Source organism: Balaenoptera borealis, assembly GCF_965194805.1.
Source record: "Balaenoptera borealis genome assembly, chromosome: 9".
In the NCBI taxonomy this organism is placed as follows: Eukaryota; Metazoa; Chordata; class Mammalia; order Artiodactyla; family Balaenopteridae; genus Balaenoptera; species Balaenoptera borealis.
In genome coordinates, this window is record NC_138873.1 from 109,253,447 (window position 1) to 109,267,736 (window position 14,290).

The following is a 14,290-nucleotide window of genomic DNA, read 5'->3' on the forward strand; positions in this document are numbered from 1 at the left end:
TGTAAAGCTCTATGACTCTGGTACATAGATAAGTGCTGGGAAAAACTAGATATCCACATGCAAAAGATACTACGTAGTATTGTGTACAAAAATTAACTCAAAATGAATCAACATTAATTACCTAAACAAAAGAGCTAAAATTTTGCAACTATTAGAAGAAAACACAGGGGGAAGGCTTCATGACATTGAATTTGGCAACAATTTTTTTGGTCATGACACCAAAAGCACAGGCAACAAAAGAAAAAATAGATAAACTGAACTCCATCAAAATTTAAAACTTTAGGGCATCGAAGGACACTATCAACAGAATAAAAAAGCACCTCTCAGAATGGGAGAACATATTTGCAAATCACATATCTGATATAGGCCTAATATCCAGAATATATAAAGAACTCCTAAAACTCAACAAAAACAAAAAAATAAACAAACCTAATTCAAAAATGGGCAAAGGACATGAATAGACATTTCTCCAAAAAAGATATACAAATAGTATAAGCACAAGGAAAAAATGGTCAGCATCACTAATCACTAGGGAAATATAAATCAAAACCATGAGATATCACTTCACATCCCTTAGGTTGGCTATTATAAAAAATAAACAACAGTTGGAAAAACAGTATGGCAGTTCCTCAAAAATTTAAACACAGAATTACCATATTTTCCACTTCTGAATATGTACACATAAAAGCATTGAAAGCAGACACTCAAACACATATTTGTATACCAACGTTCAAAGATGCATTCGCAACAGCCAAAAGGTGGAAACAACCCGGTATCCGTTGGTGGTTGAATGGATAAACAAAATATTGTCTGTACATACAACGGAATAGTTTTCAACCTTAAAAAGGAATGGAATTTTGATACGTGCTACGATGTGGATCAACTTTGAAGACATTATGTAAAGTGAAATAAGCTGGACCCCAAAGGACAGATATTGCATGATTCTACCTCATATGAGGTACCTGGGATAGCCCAATTCATAGAGACAGAAAGTAGATTATAGGTTATGAGGGGCTGGAAGGGAGGGCCATTGGGGAGTTATTGTTTAAAGGGTACAGAGTTTCAATTTGGATGATGAAGAAGTTCTGGAGATGGACAGAGGTGATGATTGCACAACAGAGTGGATGTACTTAAACGCCACGGACCTGCACACTTAAAAACGGTTAAAATGGTAAACGTCACGTTATACATATTTTACCATAATACAAATTCTAATAAGCATACTCAACTTTTGTTTCTGCCCCACGGCCCTTGACAAGGAGGGAAGAGAGACATAACAAGAAACAGAGAATAGGCGTTTACTTTTAAATGTCACTGGATTTCCAAGAGCAACGAAATGAATGCCTATATTTTAATCTACAGGACGATCAGCTGGTTTTCAGAGGAAACTCTGGAGTGCTGTAAAACCACAAATCATCACCCACAGACACCACAAGCATTGTCAACACGACTTTATTTTAATGCTTTGGGTTTTTTAAAAAAATTATTTAAAATTAATTTTTCTTGGAGTATTGTTGATGTACAGTGTTGTGTTAGTTTCTGCTGTACAGCAAAGTGAACCAGTTCTACATGTACACATATCCACTCTTTTTTAGATTCTGTTCCCATATAGGCCATTTCAGAGTGTTAAGTAGAGTTCCCTGTGCTATACAGCAGGTTCTTATTATGTTTTTGTTTTTAAAATCCCTAAACAAAGGGGAAAGGCAAGACCAGAACAGGTAAAGATCATAAAACCTGTCTTCTGAGTATGCACAGCAGGGATCCAAGGCAATAAGCGAGAGTCCCAGGCCCCAGCTCTCTGCAAAGTGGGAACCCGAGCTTCTCTGCAAAGCGAGGCTGCAGCTCCCCTGGCAGAGAGACTTCCCGAGGACGCCTCTAGCACTTTCGCCAGCGTGAACAGATGCAGCGGAGGAACTTTTCAAAGTTACAGAAATATCCCCAAACTGTCACTTGACCTTTAAGAAGGACACTGGCATTTTAGTCTTGCAACGTCGAGTTTATCGAGATGATAACGTGTCCGCACGTGGACCCCGTCGGCCAACTGCTGGGGCTGTGCCGCCAGGGCAGCAAGGGGCGCTGGGGCATCGTGTCTTCTGCAGCCTCTCCCCAGCTCCTGGGGCCAGACCCCCGGGACAGCAGACGTCCAGGGGGGCTGGGAAGCTGCCCTTCTGACCCACGTGACACACGTATCCCCTCACGGAGTCCCTACAACTGTACACGTCACCCCCGGGCCCGTGAGGAAGCTGAATAGTAGGGCTTCTCTTCATTTGTAAAAAGGACATCCTGGTTCCCTCCTTAGACACATGAGGAGAATTAAACATCTCAATGCCTAACGTGGGGCCTAGCACACAGCAAAGGGTCAACACCCCTGCGGTCACGAGGGCCGAGGGCTGAGGGCTTTGGCTCGACCGGGCCTGGAGCGCACAGTTTCCAGTTCCTAACTTAGTGCTTCTTCTACCGAAACAGCAGTTTTCAGGTTGGGGGTGCCTGGGTCTCGGGAGTCTATGAAGACTCATGGACCATGTGAGCGCAGATACCTTTAAGGGGACACATCCTCAACCCCTGGGCAACCCTCCTTACGCTCCCCTAAATCTGCTCCTTGGATGGAGGGACAGGTCCTGCCTTTCATCCATCCTTGCCCCAGTCGGCCTGCTCCAGCTTCATATCCATCCTGGATCATATTAAATATGCTCCAGGACCAAACAAAGGGAGTTAGAAATACTGCTGTCTTATTAAGAAAACTAACCTCTCTAATGAATGGGTAATGAGTCCTTTTAGAAGACAGAATGTTTCTACACTATTTTCTTCCACAAAATTGAACGAATGTCATCAACAGATTACTAAAATCATTTTTGCTAAGAGATCAACATATGGCTTTTGGCTTAGAACTTGAGGGTTCAAAAACGTGAAGAACACTGCTAGAAGAAAACGCTTTCCACCTTATTTACTTCTTCATCTAGACAAGGGTGACCCAATGGCAACCAAACTTATGCTAAACCCCCCCTCTTTCTAGTAATAAGTAACACTCAACAATGATACAAAGTATGTATCAAGAGCAACAAAATGCTTCATCTATTTCAGTAAGAAATCAAGCTCCAAGAAATGTAGATTTATACTTAATTAATGATCCAACTTTGTAACATTTATGTTGTTTTGATGACTTGTTTATGCCTCCTAGTTATAATGTTGACCCAATCCTACAGAGACCATTTTTTATTGAAGTATAGTTGATTTGCAATATTATATTAGTTTCAGATGTACAACAGAGTGATTCACTATAATACACTGGAAATCACATGCTTTGCAGCTATTTTAAATGATTTTTAAAATTTAGACATCAATTTGAAAATATCCTAGAGGGAATGTAATTTTACCAAATTCTTTTAGGAGTTATGTGAACAGAAAATATCAAAGACCCTGGGTGTGACCACATTTCTGGTCAGAGACTAACCTGGATGGCACAGACTCTGTGAAGAAAGAACAGGGAGAGGAGAGAACCGTCTGCACCCACACAGCCCAGAAGGTGCCCAGGGACCTGCTGATGGACAGATGTGGACACACGCACACACACACACCCCACTCCAACTGCTACATCTTCCCCAGGATGGCAGGAAATGGGCTATAAAATGTTTTTCTTTATGAAAATTTAAGCAACATTTGAAAACCAGAAAGCAGCTCAGGGTGAACCTCCCCATAAGTGCCAGGTGGCTGATGCCCCTCAGTGTTCCAGCCAAGGCTGGAGGGGCCTGGGCACAGGGAAGGCCTGTCCAGTCGATCCTCCCTGCTTCCTCTGTCAACAGGTGCCGGTGAGCCCAATACAGCTAACCTTCCCACCCAGCAGACGACCCTAAAAAAATCAAGCTATTGCTTCTAATCATGTGTCTGAAAAGTGGATTCATTTCATTCCTATTAAGCTGCCCTCTCCTTTGTAACGTGTTACCTCTTTGATTCGTTCATTCATGCCGGAAAGAACCTATCATGTAAAACACCCTAGGTCCACGCCAGAGGCTGGGGCCCCAACCGTAACTAACACTCACACCCAGGAGCTGCAGGAAGTTGCGTGTATGTCCTGCCCTGAGACCCAGGCACGCCAACCTGCGCGCTTTCACACACTCCCCAGCCAGCCCCACACCTCCTGACCCCGCAGGAGAACATCCTTCTACATCCTCCCAGCCTAAAACCTCCCTAAGCTGCTTTCTACTCTCTCCCATCTCACCTCCTCCAGGACCCTTTATCGACAAGCCCTGTTTAACTCTTGTCTCGCTAATCACTGTCATAACCCAGTGGTGTAATTCAGATCCCCAGTTTCCCAGTTCCCCCGGATACAGACTAACTTGGGAAAATCAAGCACTTCTACCCCCTCCTCCCCTCCAGGCCTCCAGAAACTCAGTCCAGATTTCAGGAGACTCAGACGCAGCTACCCAAGCGAGACAGCGCGGCTCTGCGGGAGACCCGCCCCCCCGGGCGGCCACACCCCGCGGGCTCCACACCCCTCCCCTCGCCCTCGGGGCATCCACAGGGACGCCTGGCTACAGACTAACGTTCACGGGTCTGTCTCCCCCTCTCCTTAGCACTGAAAGCTCTCAGAGTCACAGCAGGGGCCAATTTTTCTTCCAGTTACTACTTGAAGGGCTCAGTGTAACCCTAGACCCACACACAGGCTTCAAGGCTGTGATCTGACTGACAGTCTCTGCGCGGGGCTCCCTTTCCAGGAACAGCCTTCTTCGGGAGGGAAAAGAGTCCCTCAGCTCCAAAGCTTCCTACAACCCACTCATTCACCCCACAGGTTCTGAGTGAGCATTTACTAAATGCCAGACACTAGAGACACAGCAGTGAACAGGAGAAAATTCCTACCCTCACGGAGTGTATATTCTAGCGGGAGAGACGGTGAACTGCAATGCACATGCTGCACTCCGTTACATAAAGTGACGCTAGCTGCCATGATGACTCACAGCTGTCTGTATTAACAACTCCTTGGTACAACTACATGGACAAATATATATATATCTACAATTTTTCTATTAGTTTACTACCCACCTAATCCAAGTTCTAATTAAGAACGTAAAGGTCAAAGATTTGCCTGATGGGGGATCTGAAAAGCAGATCTGCTTTTCTGTACACTGCTGTGTCCACACTTTCCAAATTCACAGACTGTTGGCGAGCATGGCTTTCTCTGCCTGGAGGGCTCTTTCCTCCCTGCCCCATGCCCCACCCGGCCCTCCTCCTTTAGGTGTCAGCTCAAATGTCACTCCCTCCTACAACCTACAGCTCCATCAGGGGCCTCTGCTTTACCCACCCAGGCACCTGCGTTTCTCTCACCAGGCACTGATCTTAGTGTGCAGATATGGTCCAGATGCTCAATCTGAGAGGGCAGGTACGCTCTGCGTTCACAGCGGTGTTCCGCCCTGCAGTAACTAACACAGCGCCCGGCACATAGTAGGTGTTCAACTAACATCTGTTAAGTGGAGGAGGAGGATACGCATTCATTACATTCAAGTATCTTCTGAACATGGTCGTGTTTAAGCTCAAGTAGGCACAAGGAATCTGGCAGAGTCATACACTATTACTGCTAAAATACACTTAGATCAGGGAAAACCCAGTTAATGGTGAACATTCAGCATTTAGCACATGCAGCTTTCATCAGAGAGATGAAGAGACAATTGACAAACACCTACCATTCGGGCGGCAGGAACGACGGTCTTAGATCCTGCACGTAACTCACATACTGTTTAAAGTTCTCTTTCCACTGATGGAGGAGATGGATAGAGGTGGGGCAAAAACTCCTGAGTTTTTAGGTATTTTGGGAAAGAGACCAAATAGTCTGACTTTTGGTAAAGAACAGCCATCCTCAAGGTTTTCTTAGGATGTAAAAAGACTCAGCTCAGGATTCACTAATTTTGTTTTTAATCCAGGGAAATTTCTAGTACCAGAAGAATCAGATCATTAACAAACCTCCTACCCACAAGGGAGTCGTCTGGTGAGTCTGTGAGTGCGGGCTAGCAGTGGCCAGCATAATGACCACCTCAAAGGTTCCTATAAGCTCATCTTGTGCTCTGGGGTGGGGGGAGCTGCCCCAGTGCCCATGGGAGGAAGCAACTGGCAGGGGTGTGTCACCACACCAGCTGCAGCTCAGACTGGCTGAGGTCCCCAGCCCCACTCCTCCGTCCTGATGGTAAACCACTGAGCCCACCTGGAACAATCCAGCATCACCTCCCATCATCATTCTATCCTGAAAATTATTCTTCCTTTCAATCTGTCTGCCCTGACAGGGTACATACCCAGCAGATACCGTTGCTGATGTACACATATCAACTGAGGAGAAAAATTAATGTTTTATCTTCTTGCAGAAATTAATTCTTACTTGTTCCCAGGAATATATAGTTCAAGAACATATAAGACTACAGGTTACGTGCTATCTTGGCAGTTTTCACCTGACTTGAAAAAATAATCTAAAAATCAAACGGTCTCTTAGTGAGACAGGGAGGAGATAAAATTTTCATAAGACCAAATTACATCAGGAAGAAAAGGTCAAGAGAGAACATTAGAAGTTGACAACAGCCCAGAAGACAGACCCATATGTAAAACTGAATCACTCTGCCTTACACCTGAAATGAACACGACATTGTAAATCAACTAGATCTCAATACAAAATAAGTTAATTAAAATAAATGCTTAAAAAAGAAGACAGACCTGAGTTCAAGTACGGCAGAAGCTAGAATGGTATCAGAGGACTCCTGACGATCGGATACTTTACTCATCACAATGACATGCGCCCACCTGCCTATACACGTTAGTGGGATGGGTTGCAGGGTGTCAGAGGGCAGGCTCCAGAACCGGGACACTGGGCCCACCATCCTGTCTTGGAACAGCTCCATGACCCTGTAAGCAACTTCCTGCTACTTCAGCTCTTCTGTCAAATGGGGACACGATTCTAGTGATCAGGGTAACAACGATATTAGATTCAGGCTGTATTTTTAAAAATCCCTGCACTCACCAAAGAACTGTGTTCGTGCCTAAATATCAGCATTAGGATGGTGGAGAATGGGGGCCATACTAGGTCCTACCTCAGAGGCTGATGTGAGGATCAAATGAGCTGAGACACGTAAAACCCTAAATATGAATATGGTTCGTGGCCCATAGTAAGTGCTCATTTTGCTTGTATCCATGGTAAAGGGTATCTTACACGTTTATTTAAAGTTGTCCACAAAAATTACCTGGTACAAACAATGGATTATCTTAGTTTATTTCTATGAACTGGAAATCTAAACCTACCTACTTAGCAGCCTACCTACCTACCTAGGGATTGGTATGACGATTTTATTTGTGTTTCAGGGGAGAATTTGAGAACCAGGCAAAAATTAAATGGCATGCTTCAACAGTACTGCAAATCGAAGATAAATAATGTTATCTTAATTTATGCAGACCAAGCAAATATTTCATCAGAGTCCAAGAGGTCTGAATAGATATATCTGAAGATTATTGAATTCTGTACCAAAAAAACCCACTACTTGAGTAGCACCCGGAATAGTTAATAAATAAGGCCGTTGACTTCGGTTCTTCCATTCTGCTTTTGTAGCATGCCTTAAAAGCAATTACTATTCCATTACTGTTCACACGAGAAAATTTACAAGCCTGCAATCTAGAGGCAAGTGGGGTAGATGGAAGGAAATGGAGTCGCCCACTAGTTTCCAAGAAGCTTCAGACAAAGTCTAAATGCTTAAAAGACACACATTCATTGTAGCCAACAATAGCCCGGACATGCCTTCATGTCTATTCATGAGACAGAATAATCGGTGAAAAGTAGGTTGGAGGACGAAGAATGGGAAAAAGACAATAGGAAGAGGTAGAAGGGAGAAGGCCTTTTAAACCCAGAGTTATTTCTGGCCCATTAAAATATCAAAATCCAAATGAAAACTGCTGGTGTCCAAGGAAAACCCTGTCCAAAATGAACCACAGCTCAAGTACTGTACACCCAGCGGGAGTAAAGAAAATGTATAGATTTAACACTGATAGCCTAAGAAAGCTGCCCGTAGTTTTATAAATCCAGTTTACACAATTCTCACATTTGATCAGACTTATGGCGTGACTATTAACATGCTTTTAGGTGGGAAGAAAGAAAACACAAGGGGACCATTTCAGGTAAAATCGTCTTTGGATGCTACTCCCTAAGACAATCTTTGAGGTTTCTTCACTTTGAAAAGATAATTACCCTTCACCAAGTAACTGCGTCAAGGGAAAAAGGCAAGGGAGATCTCCTGTCTCCTTTCAGGAAATACATTCAGAATCTACTATTCAGGGGGAAAGTGCCAAACACTGTAAATTTGAATATCCTCTGGATTAGGGCTCCAGTGAGCTGCATGTAAAGGGAGGAACATAGGAATAAATGATCAGAAAAGAGCTGGACGAACTCGCCCTCACCACTCCCAGCACACAAACAGCTTAACTGCACCCAACACAGCATCCAAACAAAGGGCCCCTCTAGTTCACTGCTTGCCAGAAACGTCTTCCACAGGCGGTCTCATTAACTGAGCCCTTTCCTGAGCCCCTAAGGTGTTTCAGAGTCAGCTTGTCTTCCAGCCTCACCTCGTTCAATTTAAAGTTTTAAAAGTTTCATTTTCTTGCTTGGAAAGTGCTATTTTTTAACCTTTCGACTCAATGGGTTTCCCAAGGTGAAAGTAACTTCACCTGAAAAGCAGCTGCTTTAAACTCAAGAGCGCTTGGAAGGTTTTCTAGCAAAGGACAGAAATCTGATCAATAGCGTTACTGAAAATGTGACCATTTGTCTATGGCCGCCGTTTTTATGAAAGCCGTGTAAATCCTTTGCAAATAAGCATTTCCGGAGAGCTATGTCGATGGGGTGTGCAGGTGGCAGGCAGCAGGATTACCTGTGAGCCACGGTGCAAGACCCCATCAAGGCCACAGGAAGAGGCCATGTTGAGTTACTGGCAACGTGGAAAACTCCAGGCACCTCCTTCTCCAATGGACAGCCCAGCTTCTGCGGCTCCAATTCACACAGCTTCATTTGCAAATGGATTTGGCTATTAAGCATAGGATTGTTCGATGCAAATACATCTTTCCTGGTGGCACAGCTCAGTTGAAAGGGGAGTGTGAAAATTAGCTAGCTGGATGGGAGAAGAAAGCTCCATTCCAGTTACCAGGGAGGAATAATTGTACACAGGGTGCCTGTTGCACCTTTAATTTAATTTGGAGACCTTTCAGCTTTTACTTTCCTTCATTTGCAGCCAATGCTTAGTGAGTTAATTTGTACCTGGTTCATTTTCCTCCTTTTATCTTATCTATGTTAACATCAACTGTGGAAATGAGGAGCACCATGAATAAAAGATGAAGGCTGGGCTTCCCTGGTGGCGCAGTTGTTGAGAATCTGCCTGCCAATGCAGGGGGTACGTGTTCGAGCTCTGGTCTGGGAAGATCCCACATGCCGCGGAGCAACTGGGCCCGTGAGCCACAACTACTGAGCCTGCGCGTCTGTAGCCTGTGCTCCGCAACAAGAGAGGCCGCGATAGTGAGAGGCCTGTGCACCGCGATGAAGAGTGGCCCCCACTTGCCGCAACAAGAGAAAGCCCTCGCACAGAAACGAAGACCCAACACAGCCATAAAAAAAAAAAAAAAAAAAAAAAAAAGATGAAGACTAACTCAGGACACTCTTTCCTTAGGTACTGTGAATTACTTAAAAACCAATTTGTGTGAACACCATAGAAAGGGCTGAGATATACGCCTGGCCCTACAGCATCCCTGATCAGCATCTGTCCTCCCGTCCAAGGAGCTGTAGTTTTTAGATGTTTTAACTGGTCCTACCTTTTCTCCAAGAGAGCACTGTCTAGACTGCAATCCGCATGGAATCATTAATCCTAGAACGGGTGGAGAGTAGGCCAGTCCCTTAATGCACAAGACTAAGGATGCATAAATTCCACTAATCCGACTTCTTAGAGAGTGCAATCCTGCTTGCCATGAAAAGAACGTGCTGTAAAAGAAAACTGCATGTCTCAACATAGATGCCTGGTGAACAGAGATATGCCTGCTTTGTCCAAAAAACACTGCGTTGGGGGAGGGATGGTGGGTGAGAACGGGATTAGTCCTAAAATGCCTGTCTGGGAGGAACCTCTAGGTGCTACAGAACTTAAATTCTAAGTGTATCAGGCATATTATGCTTTTTAAAAAATCCCTTCTCTTGTGTATTTTGTATATGTGGCACCTCTCCTTAAATAACAGTTGCACGTGCTCTTAAGCTTATTTTGAATATTTCATTACTTCCAACTGTACGAAACGTTAGTGTCTTGAAAGTTTTGCATTTCTTTCCTATATAGTTTCCTCTCGGCCAATGCTATTTTTTTCTCCTTACCCTCGCCTCTTTCTTTATCTTCTCTCTCTATTTTCTCCCCCATGGACCAATAAAAAAAAAACCTACTGCATTCTTCTCTTGCTGCTTCATATGCACCACCACCAAGCCTTCCTTTCAGTTTGGGAAGCATCAAAGGAAGACTGTATTCTGAGCCGTTTCTCTGCCCGTCTGTGCCAACTCTTCCATTCAATCCAATACCTCACACCAACCGGCTAGAAGCTGGAAGAAACTGAAACTCACGGCTCTTCATAGCCCGTCCCCTTAAAAGGTTAATTAATAATAATGTTCACTATTTTGCTTACATAAGACCACACATTTTCACAGGTAGGGCAACTTCCAAGTTGTAGAAGAAGGAAAAAAGACTTTGGGGTTTACGATAGCTAGTGGGAAGCAGCCGCATAGCACAGGGAGATCAGCTCCGTGCTTTGTGACCACCTAGAGGGGTGGGATAGGGAGGGTGGGAGGGAGGGAGACACCAGAGGGAAGAGATATGGGGATATATGTATATGCATAGCTGATTCACTTTGTTATGAAGCAGAAACTAACACACCACTGTAAAGCAATTATATTCCAATAAATATGTTAAAAAAAAAAAAACTAAACCCAAGATCCTACTAGAATATGATAAGCAATAAATAAATATTATTTTTAAAAAAGACTTTGGGGTTTAAAATGATGGTGTACTGAAATGTAAGGGTCTTTGCTTCAGAATACAAACCACGTCTTTTGGGGGCAAGAGTACACAAACAGGATCACAATAAGAACCCAACTTAAAAAATCAGATGATATCTCTAATCTTGGTTATAATAAAGACCATACTATAGATGACAAGCTTATTGATTTCTTCGGGGGGGAAAAAAACACGTGAAGAAAGCCCTTCATCGCGAAAGCATGGAGAAGAAAAGATGGGAGCGATGACTGGTCCTTTTATTCATGAAGCAGGAGAGGATGAATAGAAATGAAGGCAGCAATTGCCCTTAAGAAATGGATTTTTAAAGCCACACAGGCAGAAGAATTAAGCCGGAGAGGTACAGAATCGCTCCGTCCTGAGGTTATGAAAGCCAAACTGAGATATCAGGATGGAAGCATGGGACGTTTGTGATTTCTAGACGTACAGATTGTCCAGTTTACTTGGCGGAAGGGGAGGGATGATGGCGTCTCCGAGGCAGGATGTCAGGAATTCGGGGGACAGGAAGGCAACAGTCCCACGATATGTCAAAAAGCCCAGGATTTTTTTTCCGCTATATTTGTGGACGAGGAACAAGAAAAGTGAAAACTACGCAATCCAGCCTCATTTGCAGAACGCTCGCGCGTGCGCACACACTCAGGCGGCAATATACCAACCTCAAGGACTGACACCTGTTCTAACCGGGTGCCTGATGGCTTTGTGCACCTGTAGCCTCCAAGGGAAAGTGTGCCATCCCAGCAGCAGCAGCAGGCCGGGCTGCGCCGAGGACCTCATGGCGGGCACCAGGATGCAATGGCCCGGTGCCAGAGTGGCCAAAGAGGGTCCTAGAGAAGCGTAAGGAAAAGGAAACGGGCAGTCCAGCTGATACCTCGGACTGCAGAGAGACAGAACCACAGGGCAGGGCAGTCTCAACTCAGTTGCCAGAGGGTTTCCTTTTAAAGGAGGTCCTCTTTAGAGTCAGAAAGGGCCTTTGCAGGGTGCGGGAAGAGATGGAAGGAGGACCCCCTTAGAAGTCAGGGTTTTCTCTAGTAACCATTTCCGTGCCAGCGGACTGTACGACAGAAATGTGTCTGTGGGCTGATTTTTAGTTTCCTTCTCCACCGTCCTCCCGATGTGGTGCTAGACTCAGAATCACACCTGTGTGCGCCGAAGGGCCTCGGAGACCACCGAGCCCGCCCCCAGTGCGCTGGGTCCCTCCCCCGTCTCTCCTGCAGCCCGGCCCCACGGAGCTCCATCCTCAGGCCGGACAGAGCCCAGTTCCTAGAAATCATCCCCGCGCCTCACACCTGCGCCACCGCCTCGGCCCAGTCGTAGGGCCGGTGTGTGTGTGTCGGGGCGGGGGGGGGGCAGCAAAGCCCCCGCCAGACTCCCCCCACCCCGAGTCACAGTGGTCCTCTCACCCCCTCCACCCCCGGGGCCAGCGGGGGGCTGTGGAGCTCTGCGCCCGGAGTCCCGAGTGAGCGACCGGGTGGTGAGCACTGCCCAGCGCAGCGGCGGCGGGACCGGCACGCGGGGGCCCCTCCCGCCCGCCTCCCCCCGGCGGGGCGCGCCGGCCGCTACCTCCTGGAAGAGCTCGAGACTGTAGGTGTTGTCGTCGTCGGCGAAGAAGAGCACGCCGGGCTGCGCGCGCTGGTGCCCGTGCCGCTGGCGCAGCCAGGCCAAGCCGGCGTTGCGCTGCTCGGTGGCGCGCGGCAGCCCGGGCCGCTTGTAGCGCCGCGGCGTGGGCACGTGCAGGTGCGTGCTGGGCAGACCCGCGCGCGCCAGGAAGCGGCGCACCAGCTCGCTGCGCGCCGCCGCGTCCTCCACCAGGATCCAGTGCAGCTGCGCCACCTGGCGGAATGTGTTAGCCAGGCGGGTCAGCTCGGCCTTCTGCACCGGGCGGCTGTAGGTGGGCGTGATGGCATAGATGGTGGGCAGCGGCGGCTCGGGCGGCGGCGGCGGCGGCGGCGGCGGCCGCGACTCGTTGCGCTGCTCCCGGCCGCGCCCCGGGCCGCCCCGGCGGAGCGGGAGGCGGCCGGCCCCGCGGCCCCCGGCGTAGGGCGAGAAGTAGGGGCGCGGGGTGAGCGGGGGCGCGGGCCTACGCGTGTCCACGTCGAGCATGATGATGACGATCAGGATCCAGGGCAGGAGGATGAAGAAGCGGCTGAAGAGCACTGACTTCATGGCGCGCTCTCCCCCGGCCTCTCGGACGCCCCGGAGCGGGGCGAGCCGGGGGACCCCAGCGCGCAGTTCGGACGGCGGCGGCGCCGGCGCTCCGGAAGCCGCGGCCCGCGCGCTCTCCACGGGGTGGGTGGCGGGGCGCTGCGGGGGCGCGGAGCCGGGCCTGGGGGATCCGCGCAGGTGCCGAGGAGCTCGGGCTACAGGGCGGGCGGGCGGCGATGCCCCTACTCCGGGGAGTCGGCGGGAAGCGGGACTCGGTCCAGCGGCGCGCTGCCGGCCCCGGAGTTACGCCGAGCGCCGGGAAGGCGGCGATCCCACCGCGCTCTTTCCGAAGAGCGGGACCCGGGAGCCGTCCCGCGGCGCTGCGGGAAAAGGGACTCCAGCCGCGGGCCCCCGATGCGCTGCCGGGGGCACCTTCGAGGGCGGGGGGCAGGCGCCGAGGGCTCTCCTTCGTCACATCCCAGCCCCGGCGGCGAGGACCGAGGGCGACGCCGGGGGTACCGTGCGCCCAGCCCTGCTCGCGCGCCGCAGCGGAAGCCTGCGCTCCGATCCCTCGCTCCGCTCTGCTCCTCGGAGAAGCTCTCCCGGCTCCGGCAGCAAGATCCCAAAGCCGGGAAAGAGAGAAAAAGCGAGGGGCGGGGGCGCTGCGGACTCCAGCGTCCTCCCATTGCTCCTGGGGGGGAGACAGCAGCGCTGCTACTGGCGGAGAGGGGCTGCGGGGGGAGGCGGGGAGGGGGCCCGGCCAGCCGGCTCCGGAGGCTGCTGCACCGCCGGTGGGGAGCGGGAGGAGGGTCCCCCCCGCCCCGGGGCGCCACGGCCCCGGGCAGGGGATGGATGCTCGCTCGCCCGTCTCCGCGCGCTCGTAGCTTCCCGAAACGCTACAGGGTCTTTGGAGACCAGCCAGGAAAACCCAGGCACGTGCGGAAAACTCGAGAGACCTCGGGTGGAGAGTGACAGGAGAGGAGAGGCGGGAGAGGGCGAAGGATGCCTTCTCGGGCGCCTGGCCGCGGGGTTCGTGTGCCGGGGGTGGACCGCGCAGCGCCGACAAAAAGCGCTTTCACCCACAGGCAGAGAGCAACAGA

General features: G+C 49.0%; 1 protein-coding gene across 1 annotated transcript in view; it reads right to left on the reverse strand.

Annotated features, from left to right (window-relative positions):
- Nucleotides 1-13,226, reverse strand: part of B3GAT2 (beta-1,3-glucuronyltransferase 2) — a 75,683-nt gene extending 62,457 nt beyond the window's left edge. The window contains exon 1 of the mRNA XM_082405101.1: nucleotides 12,609-13,226. Within this exon, the coding sequence (XP_082261227.1) occupies nucleotides 12,609-13,211 (603 nt within the window). The 5' untranslated portion in view covers nucleotides 13,212-13,226. The remainder of the gene's footprint in view (nucleotides 1-12,608) is intronic.
- Between the last annotated feature and the right edge of the window lie 1,064 nt (nucleotides 13,227-14,290).